This window comes from Scyliorhinus torazame, chromosome 11, assembly GCF_047496885.1.
Source record: "Scyliorhinus torazame isolate Kashiwa2021f chromosome 11, sScyTor2.1, whole genome shotgun sequence".
In the NCBI taxonomy this organism is placed as follows: Eukaryota; Metazoa; Chordata; class Chondrichthyes; order Carcharhiniformes; family Scyliorhinidae; genus Scyliorhinus; species Scyliorhinus torazame.
In genome coordinates, this window is record NC_092717.1 from 59,669,284 (window position 1) to 59,695,862 (window position 26,579).

A 26,579-nucleotide genomic window follows, 5' to 3' on the forward strand; every position below is an offset into this window, starting at 1 on the left:
CTGTGAAATTCCATTCCAATAATATTGCCATTCCTTTACTCTCACTGGGTTACAATGCTGTAACTTTCTTCATAACAGCACTGTAGATGAGGAACAAATGCTGCCTTTGTTGACGATGCGCATATCCCATGCAAGATTTAAAAAAAATCCTTTTGAGGCAATCCCATGATACTACAAGAAGAACAGGGGAGTTTTTACCTGTGCCCTGACCAATATTTATCCCTCAATCAAATTCGCAAAAAAGCTATCTGGCCATAATCATATTGCTGTTTATGGAAGCTTGCTGTGTGTCAATGGACTACAGTGTTTCCTACATTACACTGGCTAAAAGCACTTTGACATGGCTGGTTGTGAAGGGTGCAATATATATGTATAAATGCAAGTCTTTTCATAAATTAAGCTATTTAAAATCTGATTTTAAATGGTTGCATTACCACTTTGTACTCTTTTTTTTAAAAAAGTGATTGGTTGAGTAGTAACTGAAATAAGGAAGAACATAAAGAGACAAAGAGAGGCTTGAAAGCAATGTATTTCCAGTGTAGTTCTGATGAATCTTTACAAATAAAGTTACCGGGTTGATTTTTCTTTCAAACTGCGGTGGGAAGTTTTCAATAATGATAATCTTAATAATAATATTATTGTCAAATAAAGTTACCAGGTTGATTTTTCTGGAAACTGCTGTGGGAAATTTTCAAAGTACATAGGGTGTTAATTTGCATGGTGTTAAAAATGAGAGTATGGATTGCGATGTGAGAGAGCAACACATGTTCAGTGTACTGCAAGGAGCACACTGACTTTGTGCTGCCCACTCACTTAATGATTTTTGCATGTAGCTAGCACAATCAGCACTGCGCATTGGCTTCACGCATCAGCAAGGTGCTTAATATGGTTACTTGCAATACTGAAAGCTACTCTGCATCTCTTAAGAGGAATGTACATTGTGGGTGCTGGGATCATTGTTGCATATTTAGCACACTATTCCCAGTAACCGCAGGAGGGAGTGTGCACCAAGGTTTTCTGTTGCTGCACTGAAGATCCTGGTGTAGGAGGGTGATAGGGGAGGAGATGTCCTGAATTTGAAGGGGGTAGGTAGGGAAAATCCAGAGGCCCTCCAGGCACACAATAAGAGGCAGAGGGAAAAGATGGCTGTGAAGGTCAATGCAAGGAGTTTAATAATAATAATCTTTATTAATAGTTACAAGTAGGCTTCCATTAACACTTCAGTGAAGTTACTGTGAAAAGCCCCTGTGCTACCGTGCCACCCAGAAGATCTCCGCCGAGCTCGCTGGCCCAGTCATGGGGGCGAAGGCGCTGGCTATGCTCATGAGAGAGATGGGAGGAGTGGATCTGTAGAAGTTCTTGCACATGAGGGAACGGGAGTATCGTTTTTCTCTCCATTATATAAAGTGTACTCGAGGGTAGACCTTTTCATGGTGGGGAAGGCACTATTGGCTGTGGTTAGGAGGTTGCAGTATTCAGCAATAGTGATCTCTGACCATGCTCTGCATTGGGTGGATGTGGTTTTGAAGAAGGGAATGGCCAGAGGCCGGGGTGGAGAATGGACATGGGCTTATTAGCGGACCGGATTTTTGCGATCAGATCGGGAAGGTGAGTGAGGAATACGTGGGATTTAATTGCACGGGGGAAATTTTGCTGTTGGTGGTTTTGAGAGGCTCTGAAGGCAATAGTGAGGGGGGAGGTGATTGCGTTCAAGGCTAAGGTGGACAAGGGGGAGAGAGAGGAGTGCCAAAAATTGACAGAGGAGATTCTGGAGGTGGGTGGGTGGTACGCGGGGGACCTGGAGCCGGCCCTCTTAGCCAAGAGGAAGGAGCTTCAGGCAAGGTTTGACCAGTTGTCCACAGGGAAAGTGGTGCACCAGTTGAGAAGGGTGAGGGGGGCGGTCGGTCTACGAGCACAGGGAGAAGGCAGGACGTATGTTGGCCGGCCAGCTCCGGAGGGAGGGGGCGGTGAGCGAGATAGTTCAGGTGCGGGACAAGATGGGGAAGTTGGTGGTGGCCCCGGAGCAGATCAGTGAAGTATTGAAGCGTTTTGTAAGAAGATATGTAGGTCAGAGTTTCTGGGGAGGAGCGAGGGATGAGGGAGTTCCTGGACGGGCTGGAGTATCCGAGATTGGATGAAGACGATAGAGCAGGCTTGGAGGGGCCGGTGGGGGAGCAGGAGGTGAAGGAGGCGATTGGGAGGATGCAGGCAGGGAAGGCGGCGGGACCTGACGGGTTCCCAGTTGAATTCTATAAGAAATTTAAGGATAAGCTGCCGCCACTGATGGTGGGAATGTTTGAGGATGCGAGAGGCAGGGGTGTCTTGCCACAGATGATGGGGCAAACAGGGTTCGTGAAGGGAAGGCAACTGTTCTCGAATATGAGGAGGTTGCTGAATGTGATCCTATCTCAGTCGGAGGGAAATTAGACTGAGATGGTGGTGGCACTGGACGCAGAGACGGCGTTTGATCGAGTAGATCGGGGTTACTTGATGGCGGTATCGGAAAGATTTGGAATTTTGGCCGAGGTTCGTGGCGTGGGTACTGCTGTTGCACAAGAGGCCGATGACGAGCATTCGCACTAACAATATGAACTCGGGGTACTCTGCTCTGCAACGGGGTATGAGGCAGGGGTACCCTATGCCCCCCTGTTGTTTGCACTGGCCATTGAGCTGAGGAGCTTGGGGCTGTGCAAGGGGATAGTGAGGCGTGGGGTGGGTGGGGGAGTAGAGCATAGGGTATCCTTGTATGCCAATGATCTGTTATTGTACATTTCGGAACCAAGCACCTTGGTGGGAGTATAGTGGAGCTGCTTCAAAGATTTGGGATGTTCTCAGGGTATAAATTGAACTTAAGCAAAAGCCTTATTTCATGATCTCCCAGCTGGGAAAAGGGGTTTGGTGGGGGGGCTGACATTTGTTATGGGCATGATTTAGAGAACCCCAAAGTGTATCATGGAGTTCACCTGACCCACAACTTTTAATAGATTGTGGAATGGGGAGCACACGGCCCATTCTCCAGGTGTGATACAGCAGAAATGGAAAAGTATTTTTTTAAAGCAAAACAATGTTTATTCTATGAACTCAAGTTAACCTTTTTGAAACATACAGTGAACATCTTAGCAACCATCAATTCAAATACAACCCCCAAAGAATACAACACTACGTTGTTGCTCTTTGTGTCTTTACTTAATTTGCTCTGATTTATAACTTTTATTCTGGAGTCGCCAGGTATCTTTATGATACCACCACGAGGTTCAAGTTCAAGTGCTGATCAATAACTTAATACACCAGTTAGTAAGTTTCAAATCAAAACACATTTATTATACACAGTCAATCACTCCATGTATAAAACTCTACTTATTAGATAGACTATCTCTAACACTAAGAGGCCTATACTTAGCTTTGGAACTGGCCCATCAGGTCAGGGGAACAAATGGCCTTTCGTTCGATTCTGAGTCTGCAGGCTTCAAAGCTGGTATAGACTGGTAGCTAGGAGCGCCTATCTCGTAGCGTGCGTTGATTGGAGACTTACTTGGTTGGTGCAACTGCTAGGCAGGTCACGGCCAAGGGTTGTTTCGAGCTGCTGAGAGGCCCTGCCAAGAAGGACGAATTGAACTTGGGGACTCTATTTTATAGTCCCCAGGGGCTTCGCGCCCTTTTGGGCGGACCCCGTACCTGGTCCCAAGTGATTGGACTAAGTTCTGATCACTTCGATCGATTTCTCCAATACTGGAGCTGTTCCCTGATTGCTGGGCGGTTCCTAAGTGTCCGTTGGCCTTCCTTTGTCTTGGCTCCTGCTGGTGCCGAGGAGTCTGGCTTGGCCTTGTTTATCTTAACTGTTTCCAATTGTTCCCGGGGATCGCTCATCAATATGTAGATGGTTGTTAGTTTTAGTGCTGTCTGGGTTCCTACAAGTTCTGATATACAGGAAACTTTGCACCTGCTTGTTTTTCCTGCGTTGGACTGAATGTCCCTGCATTCTTAGCTGATCTCCATTTTAAAGTCGGGAAGTGGCCAACCCAGGTGGCTACTAAGTAATCCTTAATATCTTCCCAAACAACATCCAGAAGACAGAAGAAACACCTTCAACAGAAGCACATTAGATTTACATTCACTACTGAGAACATTTATAATTCTGAATTCACCAAATGATCAAGAGATAGTCTTTTGATGACCGAGAGAATAGCAGTACACCTGCTTGGTCTGGCTTCAGCTCCAACACTGAAAACAAAACAAAAACGAAAGTAAAAAGCTGACAGACAGCCCAGCTCCACCCACTCTCTGACATCACTGCAGTAGTAAACACCCATTTCTTAAAGGTACTCACTACAGATATTTATAGACACACCCATTGAAAACACCCATTTCTTCACGGTACTCTCACATGACACCTCCCCCAAGAAAAAAAATCCATCAACTTTAAGATGGTTTCATTTTTCACCTTTTCACCATCGTTTAAGAAATGCACACAGTAAATATACTTTTTCGTTTAAAAAAAAAAACCAACACATGCATATAGGTACAACAATATAGTCCATTTTTGTTCTTCTTCTGCCAACTGAAATCCTTCTCGATTGACAGTCTCTTTGAACAAGAAGGTTTCTGCACGATCCATCCATTTCTCTACACCTCGGCACTTTTCTTTAAAGTTAGATACCTTAGTTCAATCTGATCGCAGATCCTTGTAATTTTCCAACACAGGAGCATTGGTTATCACAGCTTTCAGGCGGTCAAATGCCTGTTGAATGTCTGCTGTCCACTGAAATTTTTGACTTCTTCAGCAAGTCCATCAGTGGAGCAATCACTCTACAAAACTTTTACACAAATGTTTCGATCAAACCACTCATGCAAAGAAATTGCATTATTTCCCTTCGTCTTGAGGGTGTCGGAAACTCCTCAATAACTGTTGGTTTCACATCCCGTGTGACCATTCAACCCTGTTTGATTGTATGGCCAAGGAAAGTGACTTGGGCTTTTCCAAATTCACTTTTGGCTAGGTTTATCACCAAACCCGCCTCCTGAAGTCAATCGAATAACTCCATCAGATGTTTTAAATGCTCTGTCCATGTCTGGCTGAAAATTACCAGATCGTCGATGTATACCGCACAGTTGGGTAATCCTGAAACAACTTTGTTAGTTCACCGTTGAAATGTGGCTGGGGCGTTTTTCATGCCAAATGGCATAACTTTGAATTGGTTTCTACCATCTGGAGTCACAAAAGCTGAAATCCCCTTCGCCCTTTCGGATAAAGGGCCAGTAACCTTTAAGTAAATCCAGTTTGGAAATAAAAGCTGATTGTCCCACTTTCTCAATGCAATCCTCCAAACGTGCAATAGGATAAGAGTCCGTTCTTGTAACTGCATTAACCTTTCTATAGTCCACACACAACCGTTGGGTACCGTCTGGTTTAGGTTCCATCACTATGGGTGAGCACCATTGGCTACAACCCACTTCAATTATGCCATTTTTAAGCGTACTCTCAATCTATTTGTTAACCAGTGCCAATTTTAAAGGGTTAAGTCTGTATGAATGTTATTTGATTGGAACAGCATTTCCCACATCTACATCATGTATAGCCATTTTAGTACTTCCCAATTTATCTCTACACTTGCCCATGTGATATCAATAACTCTTTCAGGTCAGTTTGCTTTTCCTCTAGAGGGTAACTCAGCAATTTATCCCAATTTTTAAGAACATCCTCGTTTTCCAATTTAATTTGAGGAATGTCAAATTCACAGTCATCTGGATTTGGTTCGTCACTTTGCGTTAGAATCCTTTTTCTCTCCTTCCCTTTCAAAGTACCTTTTAAGCATATTCACATGACACACTCAGTGAGTCTACCTTCTATCTGGTGTTTTTACCACAAAATTCACCTTACTTAATTTCCTTTCAATCTGATAAGGCCCACAAAACCTTGCTTTTAAAGGTTCACCTACCACTGGTAACAACACTAAAACTTTATCTCCACAGGCTTTGGATTTCTTGTCCACTACTCGTTTCATTTTGTGCACCTTTCAAATGTTGTCTCGCCAATTCACCTGCTGTATTTAATTGTTCCCTAAAATTTGACACATAATCCAATAATGTAACTTCCGATTCCTCACTCACCAATTTTTCCTTAATCAATTTAAGTGGTCCTCTTACCTCATGACCAAAAATTAGTTCAAAAGGACTAAATTTGGTTGACTCATTCGGTGCATCCCTAATTGCAAACAGTACGAATGGAATTCCTTTATCCCAATCCTCTGGATAATCTTGACAATAAGCCCTCAACATTGTCTTTAATGTCTGATGCCACTTTCTAACGCTCCCTGCGATTCTGGATGGTACGCAGTTGATTGGAATTGTTTTATTCCTAAGCTATCCATAACTTCTTTGAATAAACTTGAGGTAAAATATGATCCTTGATCCGATTGTATTTCTATGGGTAGTCCATATCTAGTAAAGAATTTAAGTAACTCCACAATCTTTTTAGCTGTAATCTTACGTATTGGAATGGCCTCTGGAAAGCTAGTAGACACCTCCATTATAGTCAAAAGATATTGATTACCACTTTTTGTTTTCGGAAGCTGTCCTACGCAATCAATTAGGACACTTGTAAAAGGTTCCTCAAATGCTGGAATGGGTATTAAGGGCGCTGGCTTTATCACTGCTTGAGGTTTCCCTCTCACTTGACATGTGTGACATGATTAACAAAATTTAACTACATTTTTATGTCGTCCAGGCCAATAAAAATGTTTCTGGATTTTAGCTTGAGTTTTCCTTATTCCCAAATGACCTCCCACTGGTGCCTCATGTGCAACTCGCAACACCTCATTTCTATACCCTACTGGCAATACTACTTGATGAACTTCTGCCCACTTTTCATCCGTTTGCATATGTAAAGGTCTCCATTTTCTCATCAAGGCATCACATTTAAGGTAAAAACACCTTAAATACACTCAGATTCCTTTTCCGTATATGCTTTCTGACACGTCCATTTTATTTCTATATCTCTACCAATTGTAACTCTACCAATTTTCCTGAACTAAAAATATCGCCCTCATCCTCCACCTGTTCTTGTTCTTTTTCAACCATCTGATCAAAAATCATTTCTGATAATTGCAGTTCAACTTCATCTTCACTCTTTGATTTCTCGTCTTGTCTTAACCTGTGACTTTGCGACCCTGTTACTACACAATCCGGAAAAATCCCGGAATATTCATCCTTCAACACTTCAGTTGTCTAATTTTCCACTGGCTTATCAACCACTGTAGGCATCATTCCCAGCTGCGATCCAGCTATATGATTACCCAAGATAAACTGTATTCCTGGACAATATAGTTTCTCTATTACTCCTACAACCACTTCACCACTCTTCACTGGACTTTCTAATCTTACCTTTTATAATGGAACACTACTCTCACCCTGAATTCCACATATTACCGCCTTTTCTGGCAACTTTCTTCCCAAACTACATAACTCCTCATCTCTTACCATTAAAGATTGACAGGCTCCCGTATCTCTTTAAATTGTGACTTTACCTGCTCCTTCTGATACACATGAGTAAACTTTATCCACACAAGTAAATTCTTTAAAGAGATCTGGCACCTTCTTATCAATCACCTCTTGATCAGGCTATACAATCTTTTGCACCTCCTTCGCTTCACTTGGACTTTCCTTTACCACTTTAACAAACCCCACTGTCATCCTGTTTTACCACATCAGCCTTCCCAGTGCTTTTCTTCAACCACCAACACTGTGACTTTACATGGCCTAGTTTATTACAGTGAAAACATTTGAAATGTTTCATTTCTTTTCCACGCACCTGGATTTCTTTTTAAATCTGAGGTACACTCTCCTTATTATCCCATCAGATCACCTTTACCGTTACCACTTGAGTATTTCCCATGTCCCCAGTTTCTATCCCTCACAGGCTGAAACTGATGCCGGAAACCAACCTTTAATTTATGAACTAATTCATAATCATCTGCCATTTCTGCTGCCAATCTCGCAGTTTTAACCCTCTGTTCTTCCACATGAGTTCTCACTACATCAGGAATTGAATTTTAAATCCAAAAGTATAATTTCTCTGAGAGCTTCATACGTTTGGTCTATTTTCAAAGCCCTTATCCACCTATCAAAATTACTCTGTTTGAGCCTTTCAAACTCCATGTATGTTTGACCAAATTCTTTCCTTAAATTTCTAAACCTTTGTCTGTAGGCTTCAGGCACTCGTTCATATGCACCTAAGATAGATTTTTTCACCTGCTCATACGTCCCAGATACCTCCTCCGGTAGTGATGCAAACACTTCACTAGCCCGACCTACCAGCTTTGTTTGAATCAGTAATACCCACATGTGCTGTGGCCATTTAATTTGTTTAGCCACCTTCTCAAATGAAATGAAAAAGGCTTCCACCTCCTCGTCAAACCTTGGCAATGCTTGGACATATTTAAATAGATCCCCACCAAGCCTTCGACTTTGACGCTCTTTCTCACTATCATAGATTATCATAGAATTTACAGTGCAAAAGGAGGCCATTCGGCCCATCGAGTCTGCACCGGCTCTTGGAAAGAGCACCGTACCCAAGATCAACACCTCCACCAGGATCAGGGTGTTATTATTCCAGGGTCAGGGTGTTATTATCCCAGGATCAGGGTGTTATTATCCCAGGAACAGGGTGTTATTATCCCAGGGAGAGGGTGTTATTATCCCAGGATCAGGGTGTTATTATCCCAGGATCTGGGTGTTATTATCCCAGGGAGAGGGTGTTATTATCCCAGGATCTGGGTGTTATTAACCCAGTGAGAGGGTGTTATTATCCCAGGATCAGGGTTTTATTATCCCAGGATCAGGGTGTTATTATCCCAGGATCAGGGTGTTATTATCCGAGGGAGAGGGTGTTATTATCCCTGGATCAGGGTATTATTATCCCAATATCAGGGTGTTATTATCCCAGGATCTGGGTGTTATTATCCCAGGGAGAGGGTGTTATTATCCCTGTATCAGGGTGTTATTTTCCCAGGACCTGGGTGTTATTATCCCAGGATCTGGGTGTTATTATCCCAGGGAGAGGGTGTTATTGTCCCTGGATCTGGTTGTTCTTATCCCAGGATCAGGGTGTTATTATCCCAGGATCAGGGTGTTATTATTCCAGGATCAGGGTGTTATTATCCCAGGGAGAGGGTGTTATTATCCCTGGATCAGGGTGTTATTATCCCAGGATCTGGGTGTTATTATCCCAGGATCTGGGTGTTTTTATCCCAGGAAGAGGGTGTGTGTTATTATCCCAGGATCTGGTTGTTATTATCCTAGGATCAGGGTGTTATTATCCCAGGGAGAGGGTGTTATCCCAGGATCAGGGTGTTATTATCCCAGGATCTGGGTGTTATTATCCCAGGATCAGGGTGTTAATATCCCAGGGAGAGGGTGTTATTATCCCAGGATCAGGGTGTTATTATCCCAGGATCAGGGTGTTATTATCCCAGGGAGAGGGTGTTATTATCCCAGGATCAGGGTCTTCTTATCCCAGGATCAGGGTGTTATTATCCCAGGATCTGGGTGTTATTATCCCAGGGAGAGGATGTTATTATCCCAGGATCAGGGTGTTATTATCCTCATCACTATCATCCAACTGTACGTTTCCCATTACGTCTGCCAATTTTAACTGACTGTCATGTTTCATGGCCATTTTCTGAAGTTCAAACTCTCTTTTTTTCTTTTTCTCTGATCTGTATCTCCCTTTTTCTTTTTGTTCTGCTAGGGCTATTCTTTCTTTTCTCTTTTATTCTCTCTCCTTTTCGTTTACCTCTCTCTCTGTTTCTCTTTCTTTTTCCTCTCTATCTCTTTCTTTTTCCGCTCTCTCTCTTTCGTATTCAAGCTGCTTTAATTCTTTCCCGTTCCATTTGTTTAATTTGTAACTGAATTTTTGCCATTTCCAATGAGTCAAACTGTATCAGGCAACTTTAAATGCCTAGTCACCGCCATAATTACATCACCTTTTTGCATTTTGTCAGGTAATGTTAACTGCAATGTTTTTGCCAAATCTAACAGTCTGCTTTTAGTCTCTGTCCATAAGGTACTGCGTGTGACTGTCTCCACCCCCAAAAACCTCTGAGCCTCTGAAAGAGCCATTGTTCACAACACACTCCCTACTTAAACTAGAGTACCACACCTGAAAAGCAACCACAAATGCTCACCCCTCACCGTCTTTAAGTTCACTAAGCCAATCCAATAGATAGACTTTTATCCCGGATGAGCCCCCAATTTGTTATGGGCCAGGGTTTAGAGAACCCCAAAGTGTATCATGGAGTTCACCTGACCCACAACTTTTAATAGATTGTGGTATGGGGAGCACACAGCCCACTCTACAGGTGTGGTACAACAGAAATGGAAAAGTATTTTTTCAAAACAAAACAATGTTTATTCTATGAACTCAAGTTAACCTTTTTAAAACATACAGTGAACATCTTAGCAACCATCAATGCAAATACAACTCCCAAAGAATACAACACTAAGTAATCCTTAATAACTTCCCAAGCAACATCCAGAAGACAGAAGAAACACTTCTTTTTAAAAAAAAAAAAATTTTTATTCAAATTTTTACATATTTTCAACAACCCCCCCTTACAGAACTAAGAAAAAACAAAGAACACATAAATAAAAATCTTCTAGCTATGTCACGTATTCCCCCCAGCCCCCCCATTAAACGATAATAAACACAGTAGTAAACACAAATTACCTACCCCCCACCCCTGGGTTGCTGCAGCTGCTGACCACCTCCTAACGCTCCACTAGAAAGTCTAGAAACGATTGCCACCGCCTGAAGAACCCTTGCACAGATCCTCTTAAGGCAAATTTTACCTTCTCCAATTTAATGAACCCTGCTATGTCGCTGATCCAGGCTTCCACGCTTGGGGGCCTCGCATCCTTCCACTGTAGCAGAATCCTCCGCCGGGCTACCAGGGACGCAAAGGCCAGAATACCGGCCTCTTTTGCCTCCTGCAATCCCGGCTCGTCCGATACCCCAAATAGTGCGAGGCCCCAACTCGGCTTAACCCGGGTGTATACCACCTTAGACACCGTCCTCGCAACGCCCCTCCAGAACCCATCCAGCGCTGGGCACGCCCAGAACATGTGGGCATGATTTGCTCTGCTCCCCGAACACCTCACACACCTGTCCTCCACTCCAAAAAAATGATTCAGCCTTGCCCCAGTCATGTGTGCCCTGTGCAGAACCTTAAATTGTATCAGGCTAAGCCTGGCGCAAGAGGAGGAAGAATTTACCCTACCCAGGGCGTACGTCCACGTACCCTTGTCTATCTCCTCCCCCAGTTCCTCCTCCCATTTATCTTTCAGCTCCCCCACCGAGGCCTCCTCCTCCTCCTGCATCTCCTGGTAGATCGCCGAGACCTTGCCTTCTCCAACCCACACCCCCGAGAGCACCCTATCCTGGATCCTAAATGCTGGCAGCAGCGGAAATTCCCTCACCTACCGTCCTACAAATGTCCTTACCTGCATGTACCTGAAGGCATTTCCAGGGGGAGCCCACATTTTTCCTCCCAACGCCCCAAGGCTCTCAAACGTCCATCTATAAACACGTGACCCATCCTTCTAATACCTGCTCTGTGCCAGCTCAGGAACACCCATCCAGTCTCCCCGGGACAAACCGATGGTTCTCTCGGATCGGGGACCACACCGAAGCCTCTGCCTCCCCCCTGTGGCATCTCCACTGCCCCCAAATTTTGAGGGTCGCCGCCACCACTGGACTCGTGGTGTACCTTGTCGGCGGGAGCGGCAGGGGTGCCGTCACCAGCGTTCTCAGGCTCGTGCCCACACAGAACGCCATCTCCAGCCTCTTCCACGCCACCCTCTCCCCCTCCATTACCCACTTGAGTATCATCGCCACATTGGCAGCCCAGTAGTCCCCACACAGACGCGGCAACGCTAGCCCTCCTATGTCCCTGCTCCGTTCCAGAAACACCCTTCTCACCCTCGGGGTCTTTTTCGCCCATACAAACCCCATTATGCTCCTGCTGACACGCTTAAAAAAGACCTTAGTGATCAGGATAGGGAGGCACTGAAATATAAAAAGGAACCTCGGGAGCACCGTCATCTTCACCGACTGTACCCTACCCGCCTGGGAGAGCGGCAGCAAATCCCACCTTTTAAACTCCTTCTCCATCTGCTCCACCAGCCTCATCAAGTTGAGCTTGTGTAGGGCCCCCCAGCTCCTGGCCACCTGGATCCCTAGGTACCGGAAACTCCTTTCCGCCCTCTTCAGTGGAAGCTCGTCTATCCCCCTTCCCTGGTCCCCTGGGTGTATCACGAATAACTCACTCTTCCCCGTGTTGTGCTTATACCTGGAAAAATCTCCAAACTCCCTGAGGATCCGCATCACCTCCAGCATCCCCCCCACCGCAGTCCGCCACATACAGTAACAGGTCGCCTGCATACAACTATACCCGGTGTTCCTCCCCCCCCGCACCAGCCCCCGCCAGTTCCTGGACACCCTCAAAACCATCGCCACAGGTTTAATTGCCAACGCAAATAGCAGGGGGGATAGGGGGCACCCCTGCCTCGTCCCCCGGTACAGCCAAAAGTATTCCGACCTCCTCCGATTTGTGGCCACACTCGCCACCGGGGCCTCGTACAGTAACCTAACCCAACTAACGAACCCCTCCCCGAACCTCCTCAACACTTCCTATCGGTACCCACACTCCACCCTATTGAAGGCCTTCTCCGCATCCATGGCCGCCACTGTCTCTGCTTTCCCCTCCACTGCAGGCATCATGATTACATTTAGGAGCCACCGCACATTGGTGTTTAGCTGCCTTCCCTTCACGAAACCCGTCTGGTCCTTGTGGATCACCCCCGGAACACAGTCCTCAATTCTGGTAGCCAACACCTTCGCATCCACGTTGAGGAGCGAGATTGGTCATGCTAAATTGCCTCTTAGTGCAAAGATTAGGCAGGGTTATGGGGATAGGGTGGGGTGCTCTTTCCAAGGATCCATGCAGACTCGGTGGGCCAAATGGCCTCCATTTGCACTGTCAGGGTGCTATGACATGATTGTATTCATTTAGCTGTATTATGAGCGATTTGCCCTCTGCTGGCCAGAGTATTTTACTCTGAATAATGAATGAAGAAATACATTGAAATTGCCAGGGGTGTTGCTTTCATGTTTCAGGAGGCTATCTTACTATCCATATTATTTTTGAAAGTAGAATTATGATTCAAAAAACCCCAAAATGTATTCCATGAAAGCCACTGTCACTATTGCTACTCTGCAAACTAAATTGTTCCAACTTCAAGAAGAAATGAAACTACAGTGATACATAGCCTTACTGTGTAAACTCAGGACACCTAAACCACTACCCGATCAATGAATTACTTTTGAAGTATTACTGTTTTGAGTTGTTCGCAGAAAGCCAGTGAGCTGAACCACTATCTAATCAGTTGTTGATGTTGGCTGAGAGTGAAATATTGGGTATAATATTAAGAGAGCCCTTATTGTCCATTAAGACAGTGCCGTAGATCTTCCACAGAGCTGTATTGATCAGTCCAGATTCTATACTCGAGTCCAGAAGTGGAGATTGAACATGTACATTTCTGATTTTGCCAAGATTATGTTGATGAATTCAATCATCATATCAGTTTTGTTTTGCAAAACTATTTGGTATAGTTAGGAATATATCATGCAATATTAAAATCATGATGAGTGAAAACATTGGTGAATTGTATATCAATGCAGAATTTCTGTGAGGTATTTAAAGGAACCTTGTAGCTACTCCTTCACCTTTGAAATATGTGATTGTTCTGTTCGACAACTGTGCAAAAGTACCAATTTTCGTACTGGGAAAGTTGACACTTTTTGGATCAAATGCAGCCAGATTGCTATGGTGATGCTGCAAAGATATGATCCCCCGTGTCTTGGTGACTGCTTAAGATGCAGCACAAATGTCGCCTTAAAGCCAACCTTAGACCTGCTGTGGAATGAAAGAAGCCACACCACTGCTAGAAGACACAGAACATTACATGATCGCTTAAACTCTGACTACTGTGGCATTTTGCATGTCCTGGGTGTCAGCTGTTTTTAGGTTTTATGACATAAGATCCTTTGAACCATGGGAATTGGTATGTTTTAAGTTTCACAGATTTGTGTTCCCATTCTTGTTTAAACAAACGATACTGATTTGAAAATGGACTGCTAATCTGATTGGTAATCTGGTCCTAGAGGAATGCATTCTGGATTGCTGAAGACATAACGGTAGAAATAGCAGAACCATTCATCGCAATCTTTCAGTCCCCACTGGATACAGGAGTAGTGCCACAGGATTGTGCGACTGGTGGAGAGAGGAAGAAGGATAAAGTGGGAAACTATAGGCCTGTGATCCTATCAGTGGTGTGCAAGTTATTGGAGACCCGTGATCAGGGAAAATGAACTTTCGTTTGAAAAGGCATGTGCAGAGCAAGGAGAGCCAGCATGGATTTATTAAAGGTAAATAATGTTTGAGAAACATGATTGAAGTCTTTGAGGCCGCAAAGAAGATGGATGAAGATAATGCAGTATGTATACATGTACTTCAGGAGGCATTGGACAAAGCATCATTCGACAGCAGGCTTGGCAAGAAGCCCATGGAATTAAGGAAAAGTACCAGAATAGATAATTGACTTAGTAACAGGAAGTAAAAGGTGGTGGTGAGTGGATTTTTATTTTGACGGGCAGGTGGTTTGCAGTCGTCTTCCCAAAGGGTCTTTGAGCCTATTCCTTTGTCAGTTTTTATAAAAAGTCTACACATGGGTTTGCAGAAAAGACAAAACTTGGCAAAATGATAAGAACATGACAATGTGAGAAAAGGAGCAGGAATGGACAATTCGACCACTCAAGCCTGCTCTGCAATTCCACAATCATGGCTGATCATCTGCCCCCAACTCCACTTCCCTGCTTTCTCCCGTGTCCCTGGATTATTTGAGAGATCAAAACTAAGCAATGGAGCATCCGCAATCCCCCGGAGAAGACAATCCCAGTGTTTTTCAAACCTTTGAGTGAAGAAATTTCTCCTTTGTCAGTGCTTGATGACCTGCCTTTATCTCATGCCTGTGTCCTGTGTTGTGGATTTCCAGCCATAGGGAACAACCTCAATGTCGAGCCTGTCCAGCCCCATCAAAATCTTTCATGTTTCACTGAGGTCGCCTCTCATTCTTCTGAACTGTAGAAAGTATAGGCCAGATTTCTTAGTCTCTTATCTAAGCACACCCCTTTCGTCCGATGGACCAACCTAATGAACCTTTGCTGTACTGCCTCCAAGAATATCCTTATTATGGAACACAAAACAGTGGACAATACTCCAGATGTGATCTCCCCAAAGCCCTACATAATTGCAGCAAGGCTTCTTTATTCGTATCCTCCAATCTCCATGGCTAAATCAAGGCTAACAGGCTATTTGCCTTCCTAATTGCTTACCGTATCTGATTGCTAACTTTATGTTCCTTGTACGAGTACCTGGAAGTCTTTGTGAACATTAATATTTAAAAATGTCATGCCTTCTGAAAAATATTCTGTTTTTATATTCTTATTATTCTGCTTCCTCATATGATACTCCATCTGCCACCTTGTCCATTCACTCAACAGATCTATATCTCTTTGCAGCCTCTTTGTGTCCTCCTGATGAGGGTAGTTGGAAACTTGAGGATATGGACATGCTGGCAGTTGGAACTCACTGATGAGAAGTGTGAAGTGATGCACTTTGGATGAATTGACGGAGAAAGATGGTAAACTATAGATGGTGTGTAGATGAGCACTCGGTATCCATACCTCAAAGATTGCAGAACAAGTTGATCAAGTGGTTAAACAAAATTGGCTTACTTGAGTTTATAGATAGAGAAATACTGTATAAAATCATTGGATTGGATTTGTTTATTGTCACGTGTACCGAGATACAGTGAAAAGTATTGTTTTGTGTACAGTTCAGACCGATCATTCCGTACATGGAAAGAAAATACATAGAGCAAAGATAAGATACACAATGTAAATAAAGAGATCATAAATTCTTATTCTCGAGTTAGGCATCAGTGGAGCATTATGGACAGCTCTGGGCACCACACCACAAAAATGTAAAGGGTACAGTGGAGGTTTGTCAGGATATTACCCAAGAGCCATGCAGCTCAGATAGGATAAGAATAGCAGACCTCTTCCCCAAAAGGTTATTAGTGAAGCAGATAACTTTGTAAGAAAATCTGGCAGTTTTGTGGCCACCATTATTAATTGGACAGGCTGTTTTATTCCATATTTATTTAACTGAATTTAAATGTTTGTAGGTTTTGATGGAATTTGAATTAATGTCTCTCGATTACTAGTTCAGTAACATAACCACTATATTACAGTTCCCATACCTTTTGTACCAAGTTATTTGTGAACTAAAGTGGTTTTATAATTGATTATCTAATCAATACGTTTTGACATTGTGTACTTTTTTTTTATACCTGAAGAATGATCAGAGTAAGAGCCATCTTTTAACACTTCTAAATTTTTACATATGTTTAAATACACAGAATATGCAGCTCCAAATAAACTGCTTTCATCATGGAAGCACAAGGCTTGCGTGATATATTTAGTTTGGTGCCTTCCGACAAGGTGTATAGTATTTTCTAAAATTGTCCTTCGGTTTTAGAAAAAGTTGCACAATGGTCCTGTGCATCATTCTGCAAGTGCGATTTTACCATAAGGTACTGGATCATATTCATGCGCCTTAACTACTGAACAGGCTAACAATCTGGCAATTATAGAGTTTTAATTTTGTAATTATGTTGTCCACATGAATGGTTCAAAACTGTTAATTACATATGTGTTTTTGCGAGTGTTATAGTCCTATTCCTTTGCTTTACTTGTGTCCTGTAATTAACTGTCACATCTAACAAAAGAAAAGAACTATTGAACTAATCTTCTACCCTACCCATATCTAAAACTGCTGCTCATTTTAACCTGTTTTGTATGAAACGTTTTTGTGCAGTGGAGCATTCTGTATTGTATTAAGAATTGCTGGGCATTAAATAGGCTCAGAGTTTGAATTGGCTGAGAATATTTGCAAAAATTTCAAGATGAATGATTTAATTCAACCTCAGAACTTCTCATGGGTCTGCAATTGCACTCCAAGAGGACTCTGCATGTCAAGAAAAAAAATGTATCCCATATAAAATGTTGATCACCTAATAGATTTTAAGAGCACTTTAATTAGTACCATGATAAATATGACTTTGAACTGCATTATGCCCAACTGAAAGACAGACGATGATTACAAGAATATTTTTCTCAAAGCAGTGTGTCAAAGAGAACTATTCTTGACTGTTTTCTTGTTTGATTGAATTTTGTTTCCAGAATGTATTTAAGACATCAACAGAAAACTTGTCTTCTCCGAGGTTAACAGAGAACTTCAATGATGACAATTCAGTTACTGCTCAGGTGAGACTTTTAGTAATTAATGTTTTTATCTGCTAATTAGACTAATGAACAGTCTATAATGACAATGATTTCCAGAATTGTACTGAGGCGTGCTAAGTCCGCATTGTATTCCTCAAGCTAAAATACTAAATTGGCATTCACAAAGGCAAAGGTCCCCACAGGAATATTTACTTCCGTGATGTATAAGGTTATTCTATACTTTGACAGCCAATGTGGCACAAAATAAACTTCTAAATAGAGTCGAGGAGCAAATGAATCTCCGGGTTCATGTTCTCAAATTATAGAAGTGGCAATGTACGCTTAGATAGCTGCAAATAATGTACTGAGGTTCAAATTGAGTGTAACCAAATTCAAAAGTAGAGAAGTTATGTAAAGGTTATATGGAACCTCTTGGTTCGAGTACTGCACAAGGTTTTTATAATAATCTTTATTGTCACAAGTAGGTTTACATTAACACTGCAATGAAGTTACTGTGAAAAGCCCCTAGTCGCCACATTCCGGCGCCTATTCGGGTACACAGAGGGAAAATTCAGAATGTCCAAATTACCTTACTTAGGCTCCAAATTGCAAAACTGACATGAAGCACTGGGGAACGTGGAAAAGGATTTACAAGGATGAGACCAGAACAGAGTGCAGTGAATGGAGTTGTAGTGCTTTAAGTGTGGAAGTTTAAGGGTTAATCTTTTGCCTTGGATTTTAGTGCTAATTGCTGCTAGTTCTTTGATAACATCCACTCTTTAGTAAGGTTTAAATTCGAAAGGTTAGATAGTTAAGTATCTTTAGGGCTGCGGAGAGGGAAAAGCAGTCTCTCCTAGTGGGTGGTACTGCTGTAGCATGAATAGATCACTGGGGATATCAGGTAATCTGGTTTAAACCGGTTCCTGAAACAGCTGAGGCAGAATTTAAATCAGAAGGTCTCTGCATCTAGCACAGAGTGGAGTGAGCATTGAATGGAGTTGGTAGTTCGTTAAGTGTGGGAGTTCGGTGAAGTGAGAGAGGGTGGTTTTCTATTTCTTTTCTTTTCTGCTGTCTTGTTTTCATAACTACATTCACAGGTCAGAAGAGGTAGTTGCAGACCAAGACCCAAAAAACTGGAAGATTGTTAAGCGATTAATTGAAAAGCACCAGGGATAAGAGAAATGTCAGAGATTCCGAAAAGGAGGCTGAAATTAAAGGGCATATCTTTGAGATTAAGTAATTAGCCAAATTAGCACATAGAGCTCAGTTAACCCGAGTTTAAGTCATGGCAGGTGAGGTCAGCCGAGTGGAATGTGACCTGTCATAGGTGCAAAGTCATGGACTTTACTCGTTACCTAGATTACCATGGGTGCAGAAAGTGCTCCTGAATGCAGAAATTGAAATCCGCGTTTCGGTGTTTGAGTGGAAGTGGTGGGAGACATTTCAATACATCCGTGAGATTGCGAGGTAAGTGGATAGTACATTTACAGAGGTGGCCATACCACAGCTCAAGGAGCGAGAGGTAAAAAGAGAATGTGTGACCACCAGAAAGTCAAAGGAAACAAGCAGGTAATGCAGGAATCCCCTGGGGTCCTGCACACACTTTGATTTTCCATTTTGGAAGCTGATGAAGGCACTGATTCCTCCAGGGAGTGCAGACCGAGTGGCTTGACTGTACAGGAGGACAGGAAGAAGAATGCAGGAGTGATAGTGGAATTCATTAATTAGGGGACCAAATGTTTCTCGGCCGCAGATGTGACTCCAGGATGGCATGCCACCTTCCTGGTGCCAGGGTCAGGGATGTCACTGAGCAGCTGCAGGGCATCCTGAAGGAGGGAGGGTGATAAGACCGAGGTCGTGGTACACACTGGTACCAATACTTTCAGTAGAATGAGGGATGAGGCCTTGCGTCAATAATTTAGGGAGCTAGGCAATAGACTAAAGAGCAGCACCTCAAAGGTTGTAATCTCTGGATGACTCCTAGTGCCACAAGCTAGCAAGTACAGAAATAGGAGAATAAGACGGATGAATGCATAGCTCAAGAGTTGGTGCAGGAGGGAGGTTTGGATTCTTGGATCACTGGGATCGTTTCTGGGGATGGTCTCTACATGAACCAGAATGGGACGAACATCCTTGCACGTGGGTTTGCTCTTGCTGTTGGGAAGGATTTAAACTAATTAGGCAGGGGAAGTGAACACAGAGTGTTAATACAATAAGGATGCAGCATGTTGCGTTCCAAGGGAGTATGGCAAGGCTGGATGGCCTTTAATCTTAGGGTTATCATAGGTAAGACAGATGAGTTAACACTGTGTATTTGCATGTGGAGTTGTGATGTTGTTGCCATCACAGTGATGTGGTTCAGGGAGGGGCAGGGCTGCAGCTCAACATTCCAGGGTTTAGGACCTTCAGGCAGGACAGGGCAAGGTGTAAAAGAGATGGTGATGTTGCATTATTATTAAGGAGTCAGTTGCTGGAGTGAGGAGGAACGATATTTTCCAATGAGGCTTTGTGGGTGGAGTTTAGGAATAAAAAGGGGGCAGTAATACTGCTGAGTGTATTATAGACCATCAAATAGTTAGCGGGCAATAGAAGAGCAGATATGTAGACAATTCACTGAGATGTGCAAAAACCATAATAGAGTAATTATATTAGGCAGGGGATTTCAATTTCCCCAACTTTAATTGGGATAGTTACATTGTAAAGGGTTTAGATGTGCAGATTTCTTGAAATGTATTCAAGAGAGCTTTTTAATCAGTATGTCGAAGGTCCAACAAGGGATGGTGCAGGGCTGGACCTAGTTCTGGGGATCGAAGTTGGACAGGTGTCTGAGGTAGCAGCGGGGGAACATTTTAGTGATAGCGACCACAACATTGTACATTTTAAATTCGTCATGGAAAGGGAAAAATGGTCTGCAAAAAACGGTTTTAGTTTGGGGGAAGACTGATTTTATTAAAATAAGGCAGGAACTGGCTAAAGTAGACTGGGGACAGCTACTTCTTGGTAAATCTACAGCAGAACATTGGAGGGTGTTCAAAATGGAATTGGTGAGAGTACAGGCCCAAAATGTTCCCTTTAGAGTGAAATGTAGGAGCAAAACGTCCAGAGAACCCTGCATGTCGAGGAATATTCAGGACTTGATATGAAGGAAAAGAGAGGCTTTAAGACGTACAAAGGGAGCAAATCTACAGAGGCCCTCGTGAAGTATTGAAAGTGCAGGGAGGAACTCAAAAAGCAACTAGGAAAGCAAAGAGGGGGCATGAAAAAGAACTGGTAGTTAAGATTAGGGAAAATCCCAAGATCTATCAAGGAGGAAAGAGAAGGAACCATTAGGGACCAAGTGGGAACCTGTGCGATAAGCCAGATGACATTGTTAGGGCGTTAAACGAGTACTTCCCATCTGTCTTCAATTTGGAGAAGGAGAATGTGGTTGCAGAATTCAGACAAAGGGACTGTGAGGTTCTTGAGCAGTTTGACATATGGAGCGAGGAGGTACTAGAGTTTTGGCAGGCTTTAAAGTGGACAAATCTACAGGTCCAGATGAGTTATATACCAGGCTGCTGTGGGGGGCAAGGGAGGAAATTATAGGGGCACTGACTTAAATTTCTAATTCCTCTCTGGCCACAGGGGAGGTAGCAGGGGGCTGGAGGATGGCTAATGTGGTTCCACTTTTCAAAAAGGGTGGTTGAGATAAGCCAGAGAATTACAGACCAGTGAGTCTCGCATCAGTGGTAGCAAAACTATTGGAGAAATTTCTGAAGGACAGAATCAAACTCCACTTGGAGAGGCCAGGTTTGATCAGGGACAGTCAGCATGGCTGACAGAGGGAGGTCATGCCTAACATGTTTTGTTGAATTTTGAGGAGGTGACCAGGTGTGTAGATTAAGGTCATGCAGTTATTGTAGTTTATATGGATTTCAGCAACTCATTGACAAGGTCCCACATTGGGTACTGATAAAGAAGGTAAAAGCATGTTGGAGCCAGGGTAACGTGGCAAGTTGGATCCAAAATTGGCTCAGTGATAGGAGATGGAGGGTGGTGGGAAGGCTGTTTGTATCACTGGAGGCCGGTGTCCAAATATGCATGGCTTGCTGGCCGCTGCCCGCACTTCTCGCACTCCCCTCCACTCCCTGGAAGAACCCACTCATTCATGCCCGAGTCATATGTACCCTATGTACCACCTTGCAATGTATCAGGCTCATCCTTGCGCACAAGGAAGTTGCGTTTACCCTTTGTAGCTCATCACTCCACACTCCCCAGTTTCTCTCTCCCTTCCCAGCTCCCCCTCTCACTTCTCCTTAATCTTCACCAGCCCTGCTCTCCCAGCCACCTACATATGTTTCCTATCCTGGCCTCTCCTTCCGGAAGCAACAATCGCTCCAGCAGGGCATACCTCAGTAACCTGGGGAACTCCTCCCAAACCTTCCGTGCAAAGTCCCTTACCTGCATGTATCTAAACTCACTTCCTCTCGGGAGCTCTGCCCTCTCCTTCAGTTCCTCCATATTGACAAACCTCTTTTCCAAGTACAGATCCTTTACCCTGACCAGCCCACCTCTCCACTTCCTACACATGCCGTCTGACTCCCCTGACTCGAAACCGTAGTTTTCGCACAGCATCATCAAAACCAACACCCCCTCTGTCCTGAAATGCCTTCTTAGCTGGTTCCAGACCTTTACTGTGGACTGTACCACTGGGCTCTCAGTGTATTTCCTTGGCGCCAGTGGCAATGCTGCAGTCACCATAGCCTTCAAGCTGGATCCCCTACAGGATCCTTCCTCCATCCTGACCCATTCTGACCTTCTCCTTCCCATCACCCTCCTCCACATTTGCCACCTAATTCTGCTCCTATGTCTTTTGATCTTATGACAGAGATAGATAGGTTTTTGACCCCCTCTGTCTCTGTAACAGGGTCCTCTTAACCCTTGGTACCTTCCCTGCCCACACGAAGTCTGAAATAATCCTGTCCAGTTTCCGGAAAAAGGCCTTTGGTCCAAAAATCAAAAGCGCCTGGAATACGAATAGAAACCTCGGCAAAACGTTCAGCTTCATGACTTAGACCCTCCCTGCTAGAGTCAGATGCAGCGTGTCCCACCTGTTTAAATTGTCCCTGACCTCCTCCACCATCTTTGTTAGATTCCACTGATGCAGCATCGGCCACTCTCTCGCTATCTGAATCCCCAGATATTTAAACCTGTCTCTGGCTACCTTGAATGGCAAACCCCCAGGCTGGCTCGCTGACCCAGCTCGCTCACCAGGAACACTTCACTTTTGCCTACGTTTAATTTATATCCCGAGAATGCCCTGAACTTTCCCAACAGGCCCATGATCGTCCCCATGCTCTCTCGTGGGTCCGACACGTACGTTGACACGTCATCCGCATATAGCGACACCCGATGCTCCCTACTCCCCCCTCATAATCCCTTGCCACTCTGCTGACCCCCTAAGAGCCACTTCCAGAGGCTCCAAAGCTAGCGCAAACAGCAGCGGCGACAGCGGGCACCCCTGCCTTGTTCCCCTGTGCAGTTCAAAGTTTCATGAACCTGTATCGTTGATCCGTACATTCGCCAGATAACAGCCCAAACCTGAACCTCCCCAGGACCTCCAATAGGTACCACCATTCCACCCGGTCAAATGCCTTCTTCGCCTCCATGGACACCACTACCTCCGATACCCGACCTCTCGATGGAGTCATGATCATTTTTAAAATTCTCCTGGTGTTACTAATAATAATAATCTTTATTATTGTCACAAGTAGGCTCACATTAACACTGCAATAAAGTTACTGTGAGAATCCCGTAGTCGGATACTCCGATGCCTGTTCAGGTACACTGAGGGAGAATTCAGAATGTCCAATTCACCTAACAGCTTTCGAGGACTGTGGGAGGAAACCGGAGCACCCGGAGGAAACCCACGCAGACAGGGGGAGAACGTGCAGACTTCGCACAGCCAGTGACCCAACCTGGGAATTGAACCTGGGACCCTTGCACTGTGAAACAATAGTGCTAACCATTGCTACTGCCTTTTACGAAGCCTGACTGACCCTCTGCGACCACCCCCGGGACACAACCTTCCCGCCACCAACATAGCCAGGACTTTCACATCTGTATTTAACAGCGATATGGGCCTGTACGACACACATTCCAACGGGTTCTTCCCCTTCTTTGGTATCAATGTGATAATTGCTGCATCATCGTCTCCGGCAGCTTCCCCTTCTCCAAAGCCTCACCAGTCCGCGCTGTACAACTCCTTATAGTATTCCCTAAATGTCTCATTTATTCTCCCCGGCTCCGTCACCTCAATATTTTCCTGGACGCAGCCTGCCTCCATAGTTGGCGTGCTAACATTTGATTTGCCTTCTACCTGTAATGCACCCCCCTTGCCCTGCACAGCTGCCCCACCACCCTCCCCGTCGACAACCTATCAAATTGTCCCTGCAACCTTTTCTTCTCGCCAACCCCTCCGTGGTGGACGCCTTGAAAACTCCGACTATCTCGTTCATTAAACGCTCATACTCCTCCCTCCTTTCCCTAGCCTCATGTCCCTTGAACGAGATAACCTCCCCTCGGACCACTGCCTTCAGTGCCTCCCAAAATGTGGCCGCCGACACTTCCCTGTTCTGGTCCAACTCTATATAGTCTTTAATCACCGACCGCATCTTATCACAAAACCATCTCTCTGCCAACAACCCAAATCGAGCCTCCACCCCGACCTCTGCTCCCGTCCCGATCTAAGCCAAATCTCCAGCTGGTGGGGCGCATGGTGCGAAATTACTATCCTCGCGTACTCTGCCCCCTCTGCCCCCACAAACACCTCCCGGTTCACCAAAAAAAAAGTTGATTCTTGAATACATCCTGTAAATGTGTGAGAAAAAGGAGTACTCCCTTCCTCCTGGGTTCTTAAAGCCCCACGAGTCCACCATACCCATATTTTCTATGAATCTTCCCAGCTCAGCTCCTTTGCCATTCGTATCCTACCCATTGACCTGGGGCTTGACCCATTTACCCTCTGCTCTAGAACACAATTAAAATTCCTTCCCATGATCATCTAGTGCATGGCCAAGTCTGGGATCGCTGCCAACAGCCCCCTCATAAAACCTACATCATCCCAATTTGGTGCATATACATTCACCAATACCTCTCTAATATTCCGCTCACCATCACATATCTCCCACCCGGATCCCTCACTTCCTTTGTACTCCCAAACCCTGTTTTCTTGCTCATCACCCCCTGCGACTTTGGGTCAAACCCATGAGTGGAATACCTGACCCACTGTTGAAATCTATCGTGCGGTGCAGTGTCGTCTCGTATACACTTTAACTCAGTAGAAATTTAAGCAGCACGTCTCGGGTGTGAAATTAAATATTTATTGTGCCTATTGATTATAATTGAGAGTTTTAAATCTTCTTGTGGTTACAAATCAAATGTTCTCAGTAAAGCCCCTGCCAGCAGAAGACATTAAGAGATATAATTAAACTTAGTGGCTTACAAACAAATTGAACTTTAAAAATATATTAATGGTTTCTTGCTCAAAGCAAACAGCTTGCGCGGACTTAAGAGTTAGAATAGAAATATGAAAATACGAAATAAGGATAGCGAGTAGTTAGATAAGTAATATAGAGTGATCCCGGAATGAAAATGGCTGCCCGGACCTCTATCTTTAAGGAAAATGTTATCAGTCTGACTCCCATCAGTTCCTACCCCTGTAATGTGTTGATTGGCTTGGATGAGTCTCAAATGCATTTGATTGGATGGTTATTTGTCAATCATCAATGTGCAACATAGATGTGAATATGTTGCATCTTTGGGTGTTTGCTGTGTTTTGGAATGTGACTTACACTTTTTATCAGATCTGGTTTCTGCTGACTGCTATACTTATTCACATTTTGAACAATGGTAGATTCATGTTAACTTATGGTGCACTTTTTGACCTTTATTGAATTGTTTCATTTGCTTCTAGTGAGGCTGCAAACGTTTCAAATGTTTCAAATCCATGCTTTTATTATTGCAAGCTGTACGCTTTGTAATCTGAGGTTGTGTTTGCAGTCTTATGATGGAATTCATTGTAAAATTGAATTTTGACATTGTATTTACATCAAAATGGCTAATTCAATAATCCTTTTACCTATCAGAGATGGCTGGTTTCGTTCACCCACCCATCCCTTTCTCAGCCTAACCTGGTCCTTCACCGGAGATGAGTCTTCCGCAGAAAGACCATCTCTGCCTTTCAACTCCTGAGGTGCGCAAAAACCCGAGATCTTTTCACTGGTCCATTGAGCCCTTGCACATTCCATGTTATAAATCTTATCAGGGGCTTGCACCTCCATTCCCCTGTACCGTCCACCATCCTCCCTTTTCGGTTCTACCCTCTCTGATTTCACCCTGTACCTGGCCCATCCAAGATGGCCCCCTTCTCCGCCCGTGACCACACTTCTCCGCCAACCCTGCCACATCGACCCCCTTCCCCCTCGGTCATCTCCCCCACCTCACTTCCGTTCACCAGCATTATCTACCAGCGTGGCAACTCCAAAGGCTCCTCCTACTGACCCACCCCACTCCTCCCCCACCCTCACCTTTTTGTTCTATGCAGAAGGCTCCCCGCAAACGTCACCCTCTCCCACGCAAACAAAGTACATCTCAGACACAGGTCACCTCCCCCAAAGACAAACTAAAAGAAAAGCACAGCCACAGGTAGCAGGAGGGGGAACGGCAGCCCCCTTACATACTTTTCACCCTTGCTACCCATTGTTGACCCAACAGAAAAAGGAAATACCCTCCACCGAGGAGGAAAAGAAAAACAAACTCCCTCCAACCCCCACTCTACCCGTATCTTCCATTGTTCTAGAGTACAAGCACATCTGTCTCCCAAATATGTTCAGCTCTCCCCCAGTTTGTGTTCTTTGATAAAGTCATTGGCCGCTTCTGGGGTCTCAAAATAATATTTCTAGCCCTTATAAGTCACTCATAGTTTTGCTGGGTAAAGGACCCCAAACCTGATCTGCCGTCGATACAGCACCGCCTTAGCCCTACTGAACCTCGCTCGCCATTTTGCCAGTTCAGCTCCAATGTCCTGGTGCATTCGGATCTTGTCCTCTCCCATTTGCAGTTCCACTTTTCCTTTGCCCATTGCAGGACCTCTTTCTCCACAAACGTGTGGAGTTTTACGGTCACCGCCCATGGAGGC

The 26,579-nt window shown here is 44.3% G+C and overlaps 1 protein-coding gene across 3 annotated transcripts in view; it reads left to right on the forward strand.

Moving 5' to 3' along the window:
- golga4 (golgin A4) overlaps window positions 1-26,579 on the forward strand; it is a 297,304-nt gene that overhangs the window by 30,974 nt on the left and 239,751 nt on the right. For all 3 annotated transcript variants that reach the window (XM_072467359.1, XM_072467360.1, XM_072467361.1), the window contains exon 3: window positions 17,360-17,443. In XM_072467359.1, the coding sequence (XP_072323460.1) occupies window positions 17,360-17,443 (84 nt within the window). The remainder of the gene's footprint in view (window positions 1-17,359; window positions 17,444-26,579) is intronic.